The 20,198-nt window shown below is 36.0% G+C and overlaps 1 protein-coding gene across 1 annotated transcript in view; it reads left to right on the top strand.

Moving 5' to 3' along the window:
• fut8a (fucosyltransferase 8a (alpha (1,6) fucosyltransferase)) overlaps positions 1 to 20,198 on the top strand; it is a 92,733-nt gene that overhangs the window by 40,602 nt on the left and 31,933 nt on the right. Inside the window, exon 3 of the mRNA XM_084096945.1 lies at positions 14,754 to 15,260. Within this exon, the coding sequence (XP_083953071.1) occupies positions 15,058 to 15,260 (203 nt within the window). The 5' untranslated portion in view covers positions 14,754 to 15,057. The remainder of the gene's footprint in view (positions 1 to 14,753; positions 15,261 to 20,198) is intronic.

The following is a 20,198-nucleotide window of genomic DNA, read 5'->3' on the forward strand; positions in this document are numbered from 1 at the left end:
ACATTAGCATGATTGCTTTCACGTCAGTGCACTCAATACAGCCAGAGGTGGTGAGTTTGAGGACGGGCAGAGTTCTGACATGCCCGCTCACACACTCATGTTCTTTTATCCCTTGGAGGCAGTTGCAAACCGATTAGCCTTTTCTAGTGAGACCAACTTGAGGAATCATCAGTGCTGCTCATTAACCAAGCGATACTCAGATCAAAACTCCACGCAAGCCTAAGAAGAGATACTGAGCCTGATTTTTAACAACTCACTGCATCTTCTGCTGCTCATAGACTACAGTAAAGCAAACGCAATGGCATCTCTCTCAGCTACTAACGTGTAACAACCACCTTGGCTAATTGCTTATAGCTTATAGTTTAAAGGGAACATACTTGAAGTGGAGGCAAATGATTAATGTTCAGGGCTATCTGTCTTCTCTCATTCTCTCTCTCTGATTTATTTATTTATGTTATGGTCATATTCATATTTATTTATTTATTTGTACACATCTGATCAAAAGTTTGGGGATAGTAAGATTTTTTTTTTAAATGTTTTATAAAAACATTATATTATTATAATTGTGTTTACTGTATGGCCTTTGATCTGTGTAATGCATCCTTGCTGAATAAAATTATCAATTTCTTTAAAAAAAACCTTGCTGACCCTAACAGTTTGAATAGTAGTCTATATTTAATTATTTAGTATTTAGACAAATAGAAAAAAGTAAAGATTCTTTGTAAAGAAATAAAATATTATATTTAGTTTGACGTCTTGAGGTTGACAATCAATATTCTCTAAAAGTTATGCATCCCCAATTCACTTTCTCTTGAAAAAAACAAAAACATTTAGTTTTTAAGAGTTGTTGCCTTATTTTGTACCCTATTTGTGGAAAGTGCCCATTATCTTTTCCCAGGGAATAGCAGAAGCTGGCATGGCGTTAAAAACAAACAAGCAAACTAACAATTTTTTTTATTTCCATTCCACCAAATACTATCCTTTTGATAGTTTTATGCTTTCTTTTCTTCCTTTTGAGAGACCTGTGTGTGATTGCTTCACAGTAAAGGAATGTAATCACCATGTCAAAAAACGCCTACTGTTCTCTCACTCAAAACTCAAATGGAGAGTTTGATACTAGAGGTTTCATGCTCATACTTTGAGCAGCCACAAGTCTCTTGACACTTCCCACATTGTCCTGCCTCTCACACCTGTGACCCCAGTAACATTTCATGGCTTGCACTGCATTGATTTCAAAGCTTGCACGGTATTTATGCAATGCGTGATTGCCAGAGTGCAACAGATCTTCATGGGAAAGGTGAAAATAACTCCTTTAAATATTTGATTTTAATCTTTTTACTTTGAGTATACTTTGAGATATATAGACCAGCACATATTGCCATTTTTTCACTCATAGCTCAAAGCCAGAATCACAAGCCAATTTTTTCTTTGAGCCTCTCTTTCTGTCATATTCTTGTATGCACTCCTAGCACACGTGCCGGAGCAAAGGTCATCTATTGTATGGGCTCATAAAAAGAGCAGATCAGGGCTGAATCGAAGCCTAATTTATCCTACAGCCTCAAACAGCTAACCTGACACTAAATACATCTGACAACCTTCCAGACACTGCCGCATTGCTGCTCGACATCGAGTGCCTTTTCCATTAAGACAAAATATAGCTCTGGACTTACCTCATGACCTAAGCTGTAATATGTCCTCACTAAACATCCATCCACTGTTCATCTACTGCCATCATGATGCATACCGATTTATCTTAGCTCGCTCTTGATAGCCACTATACCTATACCATAAAATATACACCCACATGTACACTTAACCTCTTCATTCTCATAAGAAGCTAAATCAAATTTATACCCAACCTCAGGCGCACATCCCCAATCACACTTGCAGCTCACCAAGAGTCTATTATAGCTCTTGACTCAGCACTCTAAAGTGCTGAGAGGATTCAGCTCTGTTCTTTCTGGCTGCTCTCTTGCTGGAGTTCTGTTGACTCCTAAAGATGCAGATTTTACAATTAAATAGCAAGGACTGAGCAGTCATACAGTACAAGATCAGAAGTGGTTATGGTCCATTACTGAGACAAGTATTATTATTATTGCTCATATTTGGGGTTATGGGTTTGTTCTAAAGCCCTAAGCCTGAAGTGCGACATCATGGTCAACAGAAAGTTTAGTTTAGCTGAACACGGTGCATAAAAACAGAAGCAGATCCCAGGCTTGAGTTTTAAACTTTGCTACGTACCTCATTTCACACTGTTTGTTCTACATATATGAATGATAGCCTACCCCACTTTGGGCCAGTAAGCAACCACCTAGAAACTAACTAGAACACCCTAGCTTCCACATAGCAATACTCTTCAATGGCTTAGCAACCACTCATCATGGTGGCAAGTTTTGCAGAGGCAAGCACCACTTGCATTTATTCTTTTATTCTTTTACATCATCTCTGTCTGAGATCTGTCTTGATCATCTGATCTGATGGAACTTGAGTTAGTTGCTATGGCTTGATTTCAGTTTCCATTTGGGGGTTTCATGTTCGAAGGCCTTACTCATGCAGAGACAGTAGCCTAAGTGTAATGAGTGTGTGTGTGTGTGTGTGTTTAGTAATTCATGGCATTTGTTTTGAATTTATGTATTTTTACACACATACATATATACACTCATACACACACACACACACAGTTATTAAATTAATATTAATATTTAATTAATATATCTAAAATGCAATAATTGCAAACATGCAAGTTCCATGCTTTAGGGCTGTCAAAATTTGTTTTACCACATTAAGGCGAGACACTACAGGTAAATAGGGTGAAATTTTAAAATAATAGATATCACCATGAAACTTCCTCAGTTGATTACTTACACAAGTATATAAAAAAATTGTATTACAAGTTTTAGAAATTTATATGTTTAATTATGCAAATTAGGCATTATCTCATTAAATATGCACGATTTTGCATATATTTCCGGTAGATAGATCTGAACATATGGTAAAGCCAGGTGCAAAATTCTTTTTTCATTTTGTTTACACACAAGATGAAAATAAAAACAGGATATATGCTTTTATTACCTAGGGAATCAAAATATACTGTCCATAGTCATAAAAAATAGATTTTCGCCATATTTTTTTTATTAAAATGTCACATAAATCAGGCCAGGAATGATTTATTAACAAATCCCTCTGAAAATATCTTCAGAATACTGCTAAGTGTATAACTGGAAAGTTTGGTGTACACAGGTGCTACATAGGCTGAGATGTTTATACTGGAGAATGACAAAAAAACTCATTTTGAGAAAACGGCAGTTAAAGATTTAAATAGCTCTAAATGAGAAATCGTCGTTAGCTTTAAATCCCCCTTTGGACATTCACGATTGGTTACTGATAGAAAGGAAATGCCCATATTTGGGTTACATAGCGTTGTGCAGGAGACTCAGAGCTTTACAGTGATACCGGTCATGACAGACTTCGGTAAACAGACGGAGCTCGACGTGTCGCGTTGTAATGTTAACTTCCTGGTAAATTCGGGAGAAACTTACTGCCGCAAGTAAGCAAAATGTAATAAAATAAACATCTTAATGTATATTTTCAATGTTTTCTTTATAGCAGCTTGAAAGAACACATATTGAAGGAGTAAACTAGCCCAAAATTTCAAAACTGACCACTGCATGAAAATCGATGTTTTTGCCTGCCGTCTCGCCTTAAAATATTTAACACAGTTAACAATGCAATAACTTGTTTTAAGTTCACTTAAATTAAAAGTTGTTATATTTTTAAAAGCCTTTTAAATGTTAAGAATTATGGCTTTCAATTATACTGTAATGTTGAATGGCTATAATTACTCATTTCATCCCTAGAAATTGAGAAAAATCCATTTAATAGAGACATCAGTAGCATTATTGGCATCTGATACTGGCCTTCATTTATAGTACTTAGTAAAAAAAAGATGCCATTATACAAATATTTAAAATGTACAGTCTTTGTTGTTTGTACAGTTTCTACTAAATATAATACAGTTTAATGTAAGGTGTTATTAATTACAGAAAAGTGTGATTGAAAACACTAATAAATGGCATTCAAAAGTTTTAGATCTTTAACAGATGTTTCTTCTGCTCACCAAGGATGAATTAATTTTATCCAAAATGCAGAAATATTGTGAAATATTTTTACAATTTAAAATAACCTTTCTATTTGAATATATTTTTAATTTTTATTATTTAATTATTTCTGTGATGGAAAAGCTGAATTTTCAGCATCATTACTCCAGTCTTCAGTGTCACATGATGCTTCAGAAATCATTCTAATATGCTGATTTACTGTTCAAGAAACATTTACTATTATTATCAATGTTGTAAACAGAAGTCTTTATATTAGTATACAGTAGCTCAAGTATTCAGTGTGGTTTAAACCGCTACAAATACACACAAGCTAATACACCTAGAGAGGGAAGACCAGATTGCCTTAACAGGTGTTGCCTTTCTAATGTGACACTTATTGAATATAAAACTGATGAAAGGGACAAACCAAAGCTTTTCCCTCCTAATTGCCCTCCCACCCCCTGTTCGAACAGACCCCGTCCTTTGCATAATTATTTTTTATATACACACATTCACAGGTCTCTGAGAATGTTTCTGTTCTTTCCGAGCAGAGGTGTGACCTTTTCTCTGTTCTGTGATTGCCGCAAGCCACACATTTTACATAGTGTCTCAGCATGCTAAAGCTCACACACACAAACAATGAGTGCAACTTTGTTGCAAACATGCAAGGTTCTTGCACAATTTTCACACTTTGGCCACAGTTTAACACTAAAATCATTTCTAAACCTCACAGAAATTGTTCACAACCTAGTTTTTAAGATGTAGGATGGCACAATGTTCTATCTAAAGCCATTTGATCACATTATGACGTGCCTCATATATATATATATATATATATATATATATATATATACTAAAAAGTGCAAAAGTCCAAGGCACATTAGTATTTTCGCCCCAAAGAAAATGGTTTTAAGCCAATAGGAACTGATAGGAAACATCAGTTCACATTTTCAAACATTTCTTTTGCCATTAATTGTAATAATCCAGTGAGATTTTTGTATGCATAAGGAGTCTGACAACAGCCTGTATGGTCCTGTATCATTGAGTCTTCATCTATGATTACCAGAAGAAACAGAAAAAAACTGAGACAGACTAAATCCAGAAGAACTGGCAACGTCTCCAAGACACTTGAAGAACCTTCCTGGAAAGCTACAGTACTGTGAAAAGTTTTAGGCACTTGCTGTAATGCTGTAAAGCATTATCAATTAACTACGGTTAACTTAGTCAAATCAATATTTGGTGTGACCACCCTTTGCGTTTAAAACAGCTTTTGTCCAGGTACACTTGCACATAGTTTTCAGGTAGCTTTGGAGGTAGGTTTCTGATTGGCTGTCAATGTTTTTATCGTTCATCGGCTTGAATAAAATCGTTCTGATAGTGATTCCAAGTATATATCTGTGCTGTTATCGTTATAGTTGTGGTAGGACTGCTATTCTTTTATTTGACAATGATTTTTAGAACTATATCTTTGTTGTTTTAGGTATTGTCCTTAGTGTGAACAGGCCTTAAGTCAGGTACATGGGGTGTTTTAGTTCAGGTGGCAGAATGGAGTGCTCAACAAAGCATCTTAAATCATTAAAAAAAAAATGTATTAATAAAAAGTTATTTTTTGTTTGCTTATCACATTTTGAGAGTGTTTCATTTTATTTTTTATTTTAGTTGGATAACAAGTGATAGTTCACACCAAAATGAAAATCCTTCCATTTACAAACCCTCGTGTCTTTTTTGGTTACCATTGACTTCCATTTATGTGGACAAAAATAAATTTCAAAATATTTTCTTTTATGTTCCTCAGGAGAAAGTCATACAATTTTGGAATGATATGAGGGGGGAGTAAATAATGACATTTTAATTTTCCCATTGCGTCTACCTGTTTAATGCAAAATAATTTAGCAAGACAGAAAAATATTGCATGGCTACTATGGTCTTCCATAATTCCAAAAATAGCTTTTTTAGCTTTCCAAACTTTTTTGAGTCTGACTAGTGTGCATATTATTGTCTGCATGGCAGCATGGGATCAGCATCAGAAGAGCACGACTTTGCAGCTTAGAGAGAACGCTGATCAGAATTTACGAGTTTAAGATGCGAGTTTACTCACGCCTAATTTTTAAGCCTACATTTGCATATAATTGATTAGGATTTCACTATGAAAACAAGATAAACGCAGCTTCCTGCAATGCGGTAAGAGTTTACCAAGGGGCAAGCATTCCTTTTGACCTGGCCAAGTTTATTCAATGCCTCCATGAGACTTCCACAGAAACTAATCCGGAAGAGCAAAAGGTAACAGCTAGGGCTGGTGTTTTACAAGCAGTTGAGGTGTTAGAACATCTGGTAGTGATGATTGCTGAGATAAGCTGCATCCGAAAGCTTAAAAATGCTTTTTTATAAATGTTATAACGTATAGAAAAAAAAAAAATTAAGTGTTATTTAAAGCACATTATGGTAAATACTTTGATTGTTATATACTGTACCTGCAGCATTTCAGCCGTAAATTAAGTATAAATTTTAGCTAGATTATGTTCAGTACCTGTCTAGCAATGTATATTTATGCATCTAATTATTTAAATAATTAAATAACAGGTTTTTTTTTTTTTTCAAAACATCTATCGCATGTCATTATGTGTAGTGGCTCACGGTATGTTTTTCACTTCAGAACTTCCATTAAGGGAACATAGTGAGCTTTCGATGCTCCCTGGTTTTCACAGTGCATTGTGGGACTTTTTAGGGAGCAAACGTTTCAGTTTTAACATTAGTTAACATGAACTAAGAATTAACAATACTTCTAAAGCATTTATTAATCTTAGTTAATTTGAAAAAATAAATAAATTATTTGTTAACATTAGTTAATGCACTATGAACTAACATGTAACAGTATTTTTATTAATTAACATTAACAAAGATTAATAAATGCCGTACAGAATATATTGCTCACTGTTAGTTAATGAGACCTTATTTTAAAATGTTATCATATACATATTAAGTTATTAATTTAATTTATGAATTGTTATATTTAATGGGCTAAACTGTGTGATAAATCTCTGTTTCGATATGTAATATTGAAAATAAACGTAATTTGGATATATTAGATGTGTATTTTATACTCCAGGTCTAGAATTGGAAACCACTGATGTAAAAGTGTAAATTGTATAAATGTACATTTTGTCTCTAAGTAGTTCATGGTAGAAAACTGGTAGTCCACTTTCTTGTTGGTTGTTCTAAGCAAAAGCACAGCTGTCCTCTGAGATCTTTTTGAGTAGAAATGGCCCATCTTGCGTCATCCTTCTTGGAGTGACCTTGAAATTTATTGTGTCAAATTTCTAGAGCTGAAATCTCAGGATCTAATATGAAAGACCAAGTCCACTTACATTTCACTTGTAACCCTAGTAGTCCAATGTGAACACAAAAAGAACCAGAGCAGTTTGTCATCTTTTGTGTTTTTGTGTTTGTATGTGATGAACCTGCTCACATTTAAGCCCCATGGGTTGTACTGCTCTAGATACTGTACAAAACGTGAGGCATGTGCATCAGACCACACCTGAATATGACATGCTTGTTTTTCATATTTCTGAATGATTAAAGTATTCACCTTCTACCTGAATGGGCTACAGGTTATCAGTGATTCCCATACGACACTGGATCTGTACAGGAGTCAGGCTGCATAATGCTACGTGAAATCAGTGGGAGTGGTCCATAGAAATGTAGAGCTCCTACAATGCACCTCTACTGGAATGAAAAGAGCTGACATTTTGCACATCAGTATGGGAAAGGAAATTATGGAGTCTGTTATCCTTACTGTGTGTGGTGTGTGAGTGAGAGAGAGAGAGAGAGAGAGAGCGAGAGATTAAAAAAAAGATAAATCTTTAACAGCGGAACATGATCGCCATTTACAGCTGCAATGACGATAATGACAATAAAACATAATTTTAAAAAAAATCGACTGAAGATTTAGGAAGGAACCAACAGAAAAAAGAGGAAAGATCAATACGCTACTGTATTGTGATAGTCTATCATCACAACATTGAATCGATAAGCATTTATAATCATTGTTAGTTTGCATTTTAAAGGAGTAGTTCACCCACATATGAAAACACTGCCATCATTTGTTTACTCTCATGCTGTTCCAACCCTGTATGACTTTCTTTCTTCTGAGAAATACAAAAGGAGAAATGTTGAAAAATGTACCATTGACATCACAACGGAAGAGAACAAAGTCATACAGGTATGGAATGGCATAAAGGTTAGTAAATGATCACAGAATGTTCATTTTTGGGTGAACTATCTTTTAAGAGTCTGTCATTTCCTGCACCATCAAGAAAAAAAATTGCATTTAAAGTTTGTAGAAAGTGCAATGAACTCTTTCGTGTCTCACTGAAGAGTTTCTGAGGTATGAAAAACCTAATAGTGAAAGTCAACATAGCATGACTGCATACATGGCTGCTCAGCTATATCAAGTGCATGAACTGACTTTGTTTTTTGCACCGTCAACAAAATCAAGCTGATAATTGGACTGGGTTTGGGCAACAACATCACAATATGGTATATATTGATGCAGGTCATTGCAAAACAATTTGATTGTGATTTGAAACTGCCAAATTCACGAGTGAGTGTAAGTAATTAGCAAGATTTTAAAATGTATGAAATGTTTAATAGGAAGCCAATGCAATTTTAATAAAACTGGGCTGATATGGTCATACTTCCTGGTTCTAGTAAGAACTCTAGTGGCTGAATTTTGGACCTGAGTTTGTTTATTAAGCATGCAGGGCAACCACCCAGTAAAGCATAATCTAGCCTTGAGGTCATGAATGCTAACTTTTCTGAATTTGTCATTGAGAGCATATGTCATAATTTAGATATATTTTTAAATGCGGTTTTACAGATATTAGAAATGTGGCTTTCAAATGAAAGATTGGTATCAAAGAGCACACCCCGGTTCCTAACTGATGACGAAGACTTGACGGAGCAGCCATCAAGTGTTAGGAAATTAAAAGTCATCTAATTTTTTATATTAGTCCTAATCCATATCTATCCTAATGACAATCATAACTTCTGGAAGCATCTCTTTCAGTAGCATAGTCGGTCTAACATACATGTTGTTGATTTTGATGATTTAACAAGTTTAGACAATATTTCCTCTCCAGTTGCAAATAATGAATGGAATTGTTCCTAAGGGGGTCTATAGTATGACGTCTGATGCGATACTGTAGTAGACGGTTGCATGGTTATCATTTTCTCTCTAATAGTATTAGTCAAGTAAAGAAATTCATAAAGTCATTAAATAATAATAAAATAATAAATACCTAGGGTTTGTTTTTGTTCTCATCTATAAGAGTCGAAAAGTAAGAAGATCTAGCCGTTTTTAAGGCCTTTCTGTATGCAGTAACACTTTCCTTCCACGAAATGTGAAATACCTCTAGTTTTGTTTTCTTCCAGCTGCGCTCTATTTTTCAGGCTGCTTTCTTGAGAGCCCTGGTATGCTTGTTATACCATGACGTCTGACTATTTTCCTTAATCTTTTTTAAGCGCAAAGGTGCGCAACTGTGTCTGAAGTGCTGGAAAAGAGAGTCAATAGTTTCTGTTGGAACATCGATTTACCTGGTATGCCGAGGAGTAGAAACTGATCAGGAAGATTATTTATAAAGCAATATTTAGTGGTAAAAGTGATAGTTCTAATTAGGGGTGTAACGGTACGCAAAAATCACGGTTCGGTACGTACCTCGGTTTTAAAGTCACGGTTCGGTTTATTTTCGGTATAGTAAGGGAAAGAAATGCAAACATTAAACTGCAGGTTGTTTATTACTATAAACTTTTTTTTAACAATTTGTTTACACTTTTTAATAAAATATAATAAAATATATATAAAATAAAAAAAAGAATAAGAAATAAAATACTGCTGCAAAGCAAAACCAATATCACATAATAAATTTAATGAAAAATATAAATAAATAACTATGATTACAGTGCAGCATTACCAATCCCAGCTTGTAGGCCTGCTTATATTTAAAAATTAAGGCTGAGAATCGATTAAAAAAAATGAACTAATTAATTGCACAATTTGCTGTAATTAATTGCAATTCCTCCAAGCTTGTAATCATCAATAATTAGGCCTAAACTTAGAATCACCTAATTAAATGAAACACCGGGGGGAAAAGGAACAGAAAATAGCCCTATATTAAAATAATATTAAACATAAATATATCAATGTATTATTATTTTTCAATAATCAGTCAACATAATCAATTTAAGATTTTTTTTTCTTCATTTTTTTTTACTAATTATCAAAATAAAATATAGTCCTACAAAGCTATTACTACCAGAGCATGTGATCAGAGCAGGTCATTTTACCATTGTTGCCAGCATGACTATACCAGCTCAGCAAACAGAAGTCTACTACTGAGAAATTTCACCTTATTTGAGCGGACTTTGCTTTTTCAGTGCGTGATCGGTACATGATTGGAGTGTTTGGGCCGTTAACGACAGAGCAGAACGCGCAGCGCAAACACGGAGTCGAACATTGAACATTGAGTAGAGAGCGCAGCGCGCAGACACACACACAGACGGAACGGAGAGTGCGGCGGCGCACACGGAGCGGAAAAGCTTTTTTTCGCCCTGCAGTCGATTTCATTGGTTTAGGTTACAGTGACGACGGGTAAAACCAGAGAATGTCTAATAAGGCAGACGGGCTCTGTTAAAACTTTAAAATCAGCTGCAGGGCGGGATTTGCGCTGAACGCGGAGACTTCCGCCACTTAATATGTTTGTGTGGAAACACGAAAATGTACCTATGTTCCGCACACAAAATATTGCATTCGGTCATTCGGTACACACGTGCACCGAACCGAAAGCCCTGTACCGAAACGGTCCGGTACGAATACACGTACCGTTACACCCCTAGTTCTAATATATTTGTAACAGGGAGTTTATTTTGCTGCCCTGGCCACGGTTTGGAAGAAAGATACTTGAAACCTTGCAGAAATCCACCCTAACCTGAACAGGCTGTTGTTCAGCCCTGCACGCTTTTATAAATGCAGGCATTAATTATGGATTTATTGCTGTCCTTGTCTGTGCGCTGCTGTGTCACTATGCAGATCTCAATTATTCATGAGCTGTAGAAGGGGGGTAAAGGGTGGTGCACTCATGCGGGACGGTGCAGTTTACAGATTATTTCTCTTTCAGCACCAAATCGTCTGGTTCGCTGTATTGCAGTATTTTAATAATTTGCTCCCAAATTCTCATTTAAAACTAAGACTCTCACACTCTGTGATATACGTTTGTATATTAAACTGGCAATCTCAGCTTTAGCCCAGAGTGTACTGGGTTAATTACAAGTTTAAATAAGTAGAATGTCATGCTGAAGAGGCACTTAATACTGTGTAGTAAGGAGATATGTCATCCTGCATTGCTCTCTTCTGCCCTGGAGAAATGATGTGTCATTCATTCGCAACACAATCACAACCATTTAAAAAATATTGGATGTTTAAAATCGAGTTTTGAGGAAAAGGATTTTGAACCAACTGCATTTTACCGAGGAACTATTTTTGCTACTGTATCTTTAAAAACGTTAAAACTAAAAGATTTATGACATAACATACTTGTATAAATAAATAGAATATCTATGTAACTGTATCAAATACACATGCCTATGCACATATGCATATATGTGTGTGTGTTTGTTGCTTTTAATTAGCATTAAATTAATCAAAAGCAATATTAAACACTTTTACATTGTTGCAAAATAATTTTTCTTGATCTTTCTATTTGTCAAAGAATCCTGATTGGATCTTTGAAAAGCTTTAATGAGTAGGATAGCAGTTCATGCATTAGATTTTAAGCTAATTTCAGTGTATGCCAGCAGGAGTGTGGGTAAATCCCAGTGTTTAGTGTGTAGTAGTGCCCCGTGTGCGCACACCGTTGACTGCAGTAGTGATGTGCATAAATAGCTGCCGGTCTGCTGTACTGAGACACTAGCAGAAGGTCACTCTATTGATTCAGTCCCGCACTGCGGCCTTTGATTACTGGGTCTGACACACCACCGCAATCTATAATGCATTGTATATGCTCTGTGCAGAAATCCATAATGACTCTCTATATTCCACCCTCATTCATAATGAAGGATAAGCAGTGCCTACGTTCCCCAATCTGTCAGATAGTCTCCATCCATCAGCCACTTTTACATGCAGAGTGAGTGGCACATTATTTCAGCTCTGTAAATGGTTCACTTTTAAGATACGACCTAGGCTGCTCGTGGGTGTGCTGCGTGTATTAACTTGAGATTGTGATACAAGTGTAATTTGACTGTGATTGCTCATTTAAGTCAATAGATGAATGACAAGCATTCACAAGTTGAACTAAAGTCACAGTGGGTATGTGTGTGTGAGTGAAAAAAGAAATTATATTTCACCAGAGTTTGCCGTCTGAATTGAATGCGATGAGATAAGGGCTGTCGCGGTGAAGGAATTTCCCTTGCGGTAATTTTGAGTGGCTTAATAGCGCGATATGCGGTATTATCGGCATTTATTTATTTAAAAAAATTTGTTTGTTGTTGCTATATAAATAAGTGTTACGATGTGGTCAGCATGCACAAAACGAGAACATTTTCAGTAACCGAAACTAAACTGCGTCTCTGCGCATTGAAAGGCTGTCACTCAGCGCGCAGTCACATTGTAACGGCAACGGACTGTCTTTGAATGAGTTATTAAACCGTTCATTCAACGAACACGTTCAAAAACGCTGATTCATTGATTAAAAGATAGATGCAATGAAACTAGATGAAATTATTTTTAACTTTGAGCTCCACTTTTCAAGGTTCAGTTGACCAGCAATGCGTCGCATGGGTAACGCTGAAGCTGATGCTCACTTAAAGCTACACTGTGTCATTTTTTAAGTTGATTCTTAGCAAAAAACACCTTGTTCTTTCAAAATGATATGTGCTCATTAATGTGTAATTACTTCTACCAACTAATCAAGTATTCCCGTAAGCGTAGAATCTGCCATTTAGAATACATATACGAGGGAGTCGCTCGAATGGTGGCAGCCATGTTGCGCCTCCATCTTGAAAATACATTAGCCAAAGAGGGACATACCTGGAAATTCAAGCTTCGCCTTTCGCGTTTTTACACTCAGTGGCACCGTGACGAATGCGAGGGGGAGATTACTCGCGACAGAATTTTTGTAGAATGGCCCATATAGGTCAAATTCCTAAAAAAATTATAAAAAAAAGGGTCGCAGCTTAATGTCCATGGGAAAATGTGGGTCCAATGGCCTAACCAGTAGAGAACCACTGCATTAAAGCACAGACAAAGTTATTATTACTTATCCATATAGCAATGTTTATTATGAAAATATATTACAGTAAGATTGTTACATAACAAATTTTGATGCAATAAAGAAGGTCTAATTTAACATTGTTTATCCTCCAAAACAGACAGAACAGAGAGTGTAGAATGGCAAAAAGGTTTTGGCAAAATACGGTAGATGTATTTCTTTAGAAAAAAAAAAATCCTAAATTGAAAGATCAGGAAGATGGATATGAGGACAAAGAGGAGAGCAACATGGAGGAAGAGAACAGAGATCAGAAGGAGACAAATGAGATGTCAAAAAGACAAAAATAATGACAAAATATTTTCTATTTTAAAATTCTATTCTAAAATCTATTTTAAAGTTTAGGCTGTATGTAGTGTATATAATGAGTTGCATTTGTGGGTGTTATTATAGCACAATTCTTAACACCTCACCCCGGACCTCACTAATTTTCAAACCCTGGTTACGGCCTTGGTTGTCACATGACCTCATTACATACATTTCGTTTGCATTTTTAATCTTGTATGAAAAAACAATTAGCCTTCTATCTTGGCAGACAAGAAAATGAGTCAAGAAAAATTGTGGTAGATTTTTAGATCTTCTGTATTTTAGATAATATTTCTGTTCATTTGGGACATCATCAAACACAGACAATACTTCATGCAGTTTTGGATTATTTATACAAAATGTATATAATTATTAATTTTAGAAATAGTTTTAATATTAGGTTTCATACACCAAACTCCAATAGTTAGTGTAAATTAATTAATTAATTTGAAAAAAAGGTTAAAGAAAAAAAAAAAAGCTTTTTCCATCCATCCATCCTATATAAGAGATATTCAGGTGGTTTGCAATGACTACTGGGTAAATGTTCCTCTCTACTTCCTGTGAAGTGACATATCGATCGATGTGTACTTTTTTATGGTTTTATATCCTCTGTACAATTTTAAACCTCACTTAATAAATGGAAAACATAAATAAAATAGAAACATTAAAATGTGTTATAAAACAAAATTCTTTAGATCTAGGGTCTCTCTTTTTCTCCATATCACTCTTATTTCTTTTGTCGTTTCTCTGCACTTTTCCGTAACTGATTAATTTTGAGGAATTCATTATGCGCGCTTTCATTTTGTGCTGACTTGACATCTAACTTTCACAGCTCACTCCTTGAGCTCACTCTAATCCTCAGGAACAGCTGTATGACTGTTGCATTGTCAGCTCAATCCAGTCTCATATCCTTGAGAAAGAAAGGGTGGAGCTGATAGATAATCTCAGAGCTCACTTATGCCTTTATCTCTCACAGTCAGCGAGAGCATGTCCTATCATCTCACTGATCATATACGCTGCTGTGTTTTTACAGGACCAGAAACCATTGCAGAGGCCCTAGAGGAAGAGGAACTCATCAGAGCCATCGGTTCTCTGAAGTGAAGTCTCATCAGAGAAGTCTCAAGGGATCTCAAACCTCTCCTCCCCTTCTCTGCAAGGGGCCGCTGACATGATATAACCTCCAAGCCTCTAAGCGCACACGCAAACGAGACCCAGCGACCCCTGAGCCCCCCTTCCGCTCTGGAGGACCCCCGAGGTGGTACGCTACCGCTGAGCTGAGCATGCCTCAAACACCTGTGTTGTGAAAGGAGAGTGTGCGCTGGACAGCATTAGGCGCCATGCGTCCGTGGACGGGCTCTTGGCGCTGGATTATGCTGGTGCTGCTGGCCTGGGGCACGCTGCTTTTCTACATCGGGGGTCACCTCGTGAAGGACAGCGAGCATCCGGAACGGTCCAGCAGAGAGCTCTCCAAGATTCTGGCCAAGCTGGAAAGGCTGAAACAGCAGAATGAAGATCTGAGACGCATGGCTGAGACACTCAGGTTGGTGAAATGTTTCAAGTCTGATATTTCTTTCACATTATTCCATTTTCTTTGTTTATTTTCAAACCTGAGATACTTTAGTCAGGTACTCTAAGCCAACAGGTTTGAGAAGTCTAATATGTGATATGTGAGCTGGATTATAATCTTCCTACATTTCCACAAGTTATCCCAAAATGTATCTAGCTAACCACAAGCAGTATATATAGGTAACTTTTCTGACTCATCCTGCTTAAAACCCAAAAAGCTAGAAGGATTGTGAGGCCCCGCTTTCACGTTCCGTGCTCATACTGAAATACTATATATATATATATATATATATATATATATATATATATATATATATATATATATATATATTAGTAATATTTTTACTAGTAGATTTTAAGTGTTTTTGTAATTTTAATTAGTTATTGTTTTTTTTAATTATGTATATTTAGCTTTCTTTTTTTAGTTTGAATAATTTTAATACTTAAACTTTTTTCTTTTAGTTGCGAATCTTAAGTTTAAGTTTTAATATGTGTATTATTTATATGTATTTATTTATTTATAATTAAACGTTTAATAATCAAACAATACTAACATTACAGTTTAATATCTAATATATCTTTTTTTATTTCAGCATGATTTCAATTTTAGTTTTAGGAAGCAACAACAACCATTTTTTGAAAAATGGCTCCCATTTCTTCCTTTTCACAATTTTTTCACTACAATTCTCTAGGATTGGGCAACATTGTTGACTAGTAGTCCTCTAACAACCAAGTATTATTTGGTGAGGTCAACAAGTTTATCTTGTCAATTTTATTTGTATAGCGCTTTCACAGTGCACATTGTTTTAAAGCAACTTTACAGAAAATCCTGATGTTAATTAGTTCATAATATTCTAATATCTCAATGCTTGTAGTTGCTTTTAGCAGATTAGAGCTGAATGATAATATAGTTTAAATTTTGCAATGACATAAACAGTAAGGAGTTGAAATTTGCAAAGCTTTAAAAAGGATGAATTATGAGGTTTGTAACATACTGTTCTTTAGGTTGCTAATAGCTTACCAGTTCTTTCAGCATGGTAAAACCCTCCCAGAGTAGTTGCGTTTATAAATTTATATATTTTAACTGCTACTGACAATTCATCATGTACAATACATTTCAAGACAATTTACTTTTAGACAAATGTCCGTTGTTAGCAATGTTTCTTTTATGCCTTATGATAGCCTCTATTGGTCTGTTTTCAGATGCTGGGTTACGATTGGTCCTCGTCAGCCAGTAGCTGATCTTGTATGGTCAGGCTTGCACTAGTCACTTCCTATCATGTACTGTGGCACTTGACAGATGGCCATTGGGCTAAATTTGAACTGCTTTGCTAGTTAAATGATCATTACCCTTAGGGAAACTTCTATAATCAACGGATGCAAACGCACTTCCTCACAGTTCTTCTGCATGCTGTAGTTTTCCTCTAAACGCGTCTGTGTTGTGCTGTAAAGCCGTGTGTTTGCAGTATGCAAACTTGTGTAACGTGTATTTCACTAAGCTGTGGACTCGTCATCTATCTGCTTATACATTATGTAAACTCAGTTATCAGTGTTATTGTAAATTATTAAAATGACCCGGGTGACTTATTCCACAAATGTGCCTCTTAATCATCTGATATTTGACAGTGATTACATACACATGCTCACATGTGATATATAAAATATATATAGAAACATAATACATTGCGTGACAGAAAGTTTTTTTTTTTCATGCAACAATTTTTCATATATTTTAACTGCTACTGACAATTTATCATGTACAATACATTTCAGTTCCATGCAACAATTTTCCATTCAAGGTTCCTTGCACCAAAAATGTATGTAATTTTTCATGACCATTTTCCAACTGGCCACTATGATCTTACATAGGACAAGCGGTTTGGAAAATGAATGGATGGATGGCCATTTTCCAGCCTCTTTCCCTGACACTGAACTGAACAAACCAAATATGAGCCAAATATTGTTTTTTATGACTAATACTGACTATATTTTTATGTTTAGATGATCCAATAGTGTCTGATAATCGATATGCAGAATTTTTTTTTATTTATGCTGTTTCAAACACAAATTATTTCTCATTCAACCCCTGAATGTGAACATTGTGCTTTACCAGACTAATATTGTCAAATAATAAAAAGCTGAATAATTTTTGCAAGCTAGACATTAAAATATTAAGTTATGTTACCTGTGAGTGTTTACTGTTGAACACACTGCGTAATAGCGTTGTCAGGTGCTGTTTTTAAAGACCTATAATATCAAATTTGACTACTCCGAAATAGTTACGAATGCCACAAAACATCTAAAACCTTGGTAAACATCACAGAAAGTGTTTGGAAGCACCAGCACCGTAAAAAGACTATGAAAATTATCCTCCCATAAACAAAAAGAGGAAACGGCACATCCTACTTCCTGACTGGATGTAAACAAGCCAAGAACAACAGATTTTTTGGGGAGGGACGTTTTTTCAGAACAAAGACAAAGGCTTATGATTAGTAACATTTTCAAAAGCATTTTCAAAAAGAAACTGTCAGTTTCAGTGAAGTATTTCTCAGCTACAGATCATTGCATGCTACAGACAGTTATACATGAGTGAAAACAACTGCTGTATGGGCAGTGAAAACCATGAAAAGAATCTGTTGACTTTAGTGACCTGCCTTTACCGGCATCACACACGACAGACTGACTGAAAGAAATATTCATAAAAAGGAATAGGATTAATATAAATTAAGCTCAATTGACAGCATTTGTGGCATAATGTTGATAACCACACCCCCAAAAAATCTGGATTAGTGTGGCACATAACTTATGTTGGGTAACATGCTGCAATGATGACAATCCTCCATTCACATATACTAACCCTGTGTTCAAATATGCCGCCTCCTCTACTATATAGTAGAGAAAAAACAATAGCTGAAATGAATAGTATGCATAGTATTTATAAAGCAGCTGTCGAAAAGTACCTGGATGACCTACTAGGCAACTTCTGGCAAGATTCTGAAGTGTGTATCCAAAGGACACTTTAGTATCCGATTAGGCAACAGGAGAGGAGTTGTGAATGGCAGTGAAGTGATAATGGCAAAGCCAATATGGCAGACATAGTAGTAAATTCAGAATTCATTCATATTGCACAAATTCATATTATAACATACTTTTTTCGCGAAGTAGTACCTACAGTACACAGACAGTATTCGATTTTGGATGATTGAGCCATTGAATCATTCACTCCAGTTTGTTCAAAAACTGATTTGCTCAGGAGTAAAATGCCAATACTGTGTGATGCTGGGAGCAGTGCAACAGTAGATTCTTGCTGTGGCTTTATTTGTGATACTGTGGCAATACTGTGTCTAAAATGTCTAAAAGTTACTTAAGATTAAATTCTTGTTAGTTGAACTAGGGTTGTGCGATATCAATATTTTTGCAATTGCTTGCAATTTCTGTCCTGCAGCAAAACATGAGTGCAGTTGCGTTTTAGACCAAACATATGATGGTGACTGAGTGCGACCTGAACGCATCAGTGAATGGTGAGATATTTTTGCTTACTAAAATGATCCTGCCAGAAGAATAGCATGATAACTATGTCTGTTCCATCTGTATCATCTCAGTCAGCTTATATGAGACTTTACGCATGCGCAGTAGGTGAATTTAGCACTTTCCGACATTCAGTGTGTATGAGAAACTTTTGGTGTGGACGGAGATTATTTTGAAACGAAAACCCAGTTCATGATGTATCCGGATTAATGTAGACGTAGCCTTAGTAACCACCTAGAACTCCTTAGCAACCTGTTTAGAGCTTTTCTGTTAAAAGCAATGAACAGTCAGTGTTGTTTGCTGCATGTTTTCAGTAGCTCTGATTTCTCTGATGTAGTAAACTCCTGAATTTGACTTCTGATGAAGTGTTTGCATAGAGATATTTGACTCCTAAGAGTGTGTATATGTGTGCGTGCCCTACTCGAAGTAGGACAGAATGAAGAAAGTGTTCTTTGTAATTTATGAACATGTACAGTCCTAACGATTTGAAACGGTTTGCTCTCCTCCTATCTCACCACCACAGAACAGTATCAGTTCTGTCAGTCTTTCATTAAGCACTTCCTGTGGGAATTATCACACACACACACTACGATTCCCTATTAGAGCCCACTGATGATGCTTCATCTCGCTTTTATATTGACTCCTGCGTAAATTAAAAGGCTGATAATGCACACACAGAGGGTAGGAGATATGTGGATGAGTGACGGGGCAGGCCAAAGATGGTGCTGTGATTGATCCAAAGGGAGGAGCCTGATGGAAGAGAAGGTCTGCGACTCGAGCACTGACACTGACACTCTCACGCAGACGCCGCAGGATCAAGATGCACTGATGAATTGTGGTACAGTACAGAGTAGAAGTGAGCGTCGCTGCGATGATGACAATCGTCCATTGTCCAATTGACAACAATTTAGAAATTTCCTTAATGTGACTGCAACTTAAAGCAAGTCGGGCCATCTTGGTAACGCCCGCAGTCAGTGGTTTTTCATGTACTAAGCTTAATGTAACTTAAAAGTAGAAATCTCCTAATTTTTGTTTTGATAACATAACTACAATCTGCTATAATATCTGGTATGATAAATTTATTTTGTTCAAATTACACTATACTGTGTATACATGTTAAATAAAGTAGACAATGAGTAAATAAAGATCCGATACCTATATCTAAAAGGCTGAAAGGTAGGGCTTCAGTTCCTACAGCACAATTGACCATTCGCAAAGACCCGCCCCCTTTAGTTACTGTTGCTATGTCCGACAAGCGACGCCGCTCTCACGCCACACACCAAGTTCTCACACAGTGAAAAATACATGGCGGAGCAAAGAGGACACTGACAACACGCTAACAGACAGGACAGACCAGGTTACTTTTGATATGAAACAAAGTCTC

This window comes from Abramis brama (genome assembly GCF_963993115.1).
Source record: "Abramis brama genome assembly, chromosome: 21".
NCBI lineage: Eukaryota > Metazoa > Chordata > Actinopteri > Cypriniformes > Leuciscidae > Abramis > Abramis brama.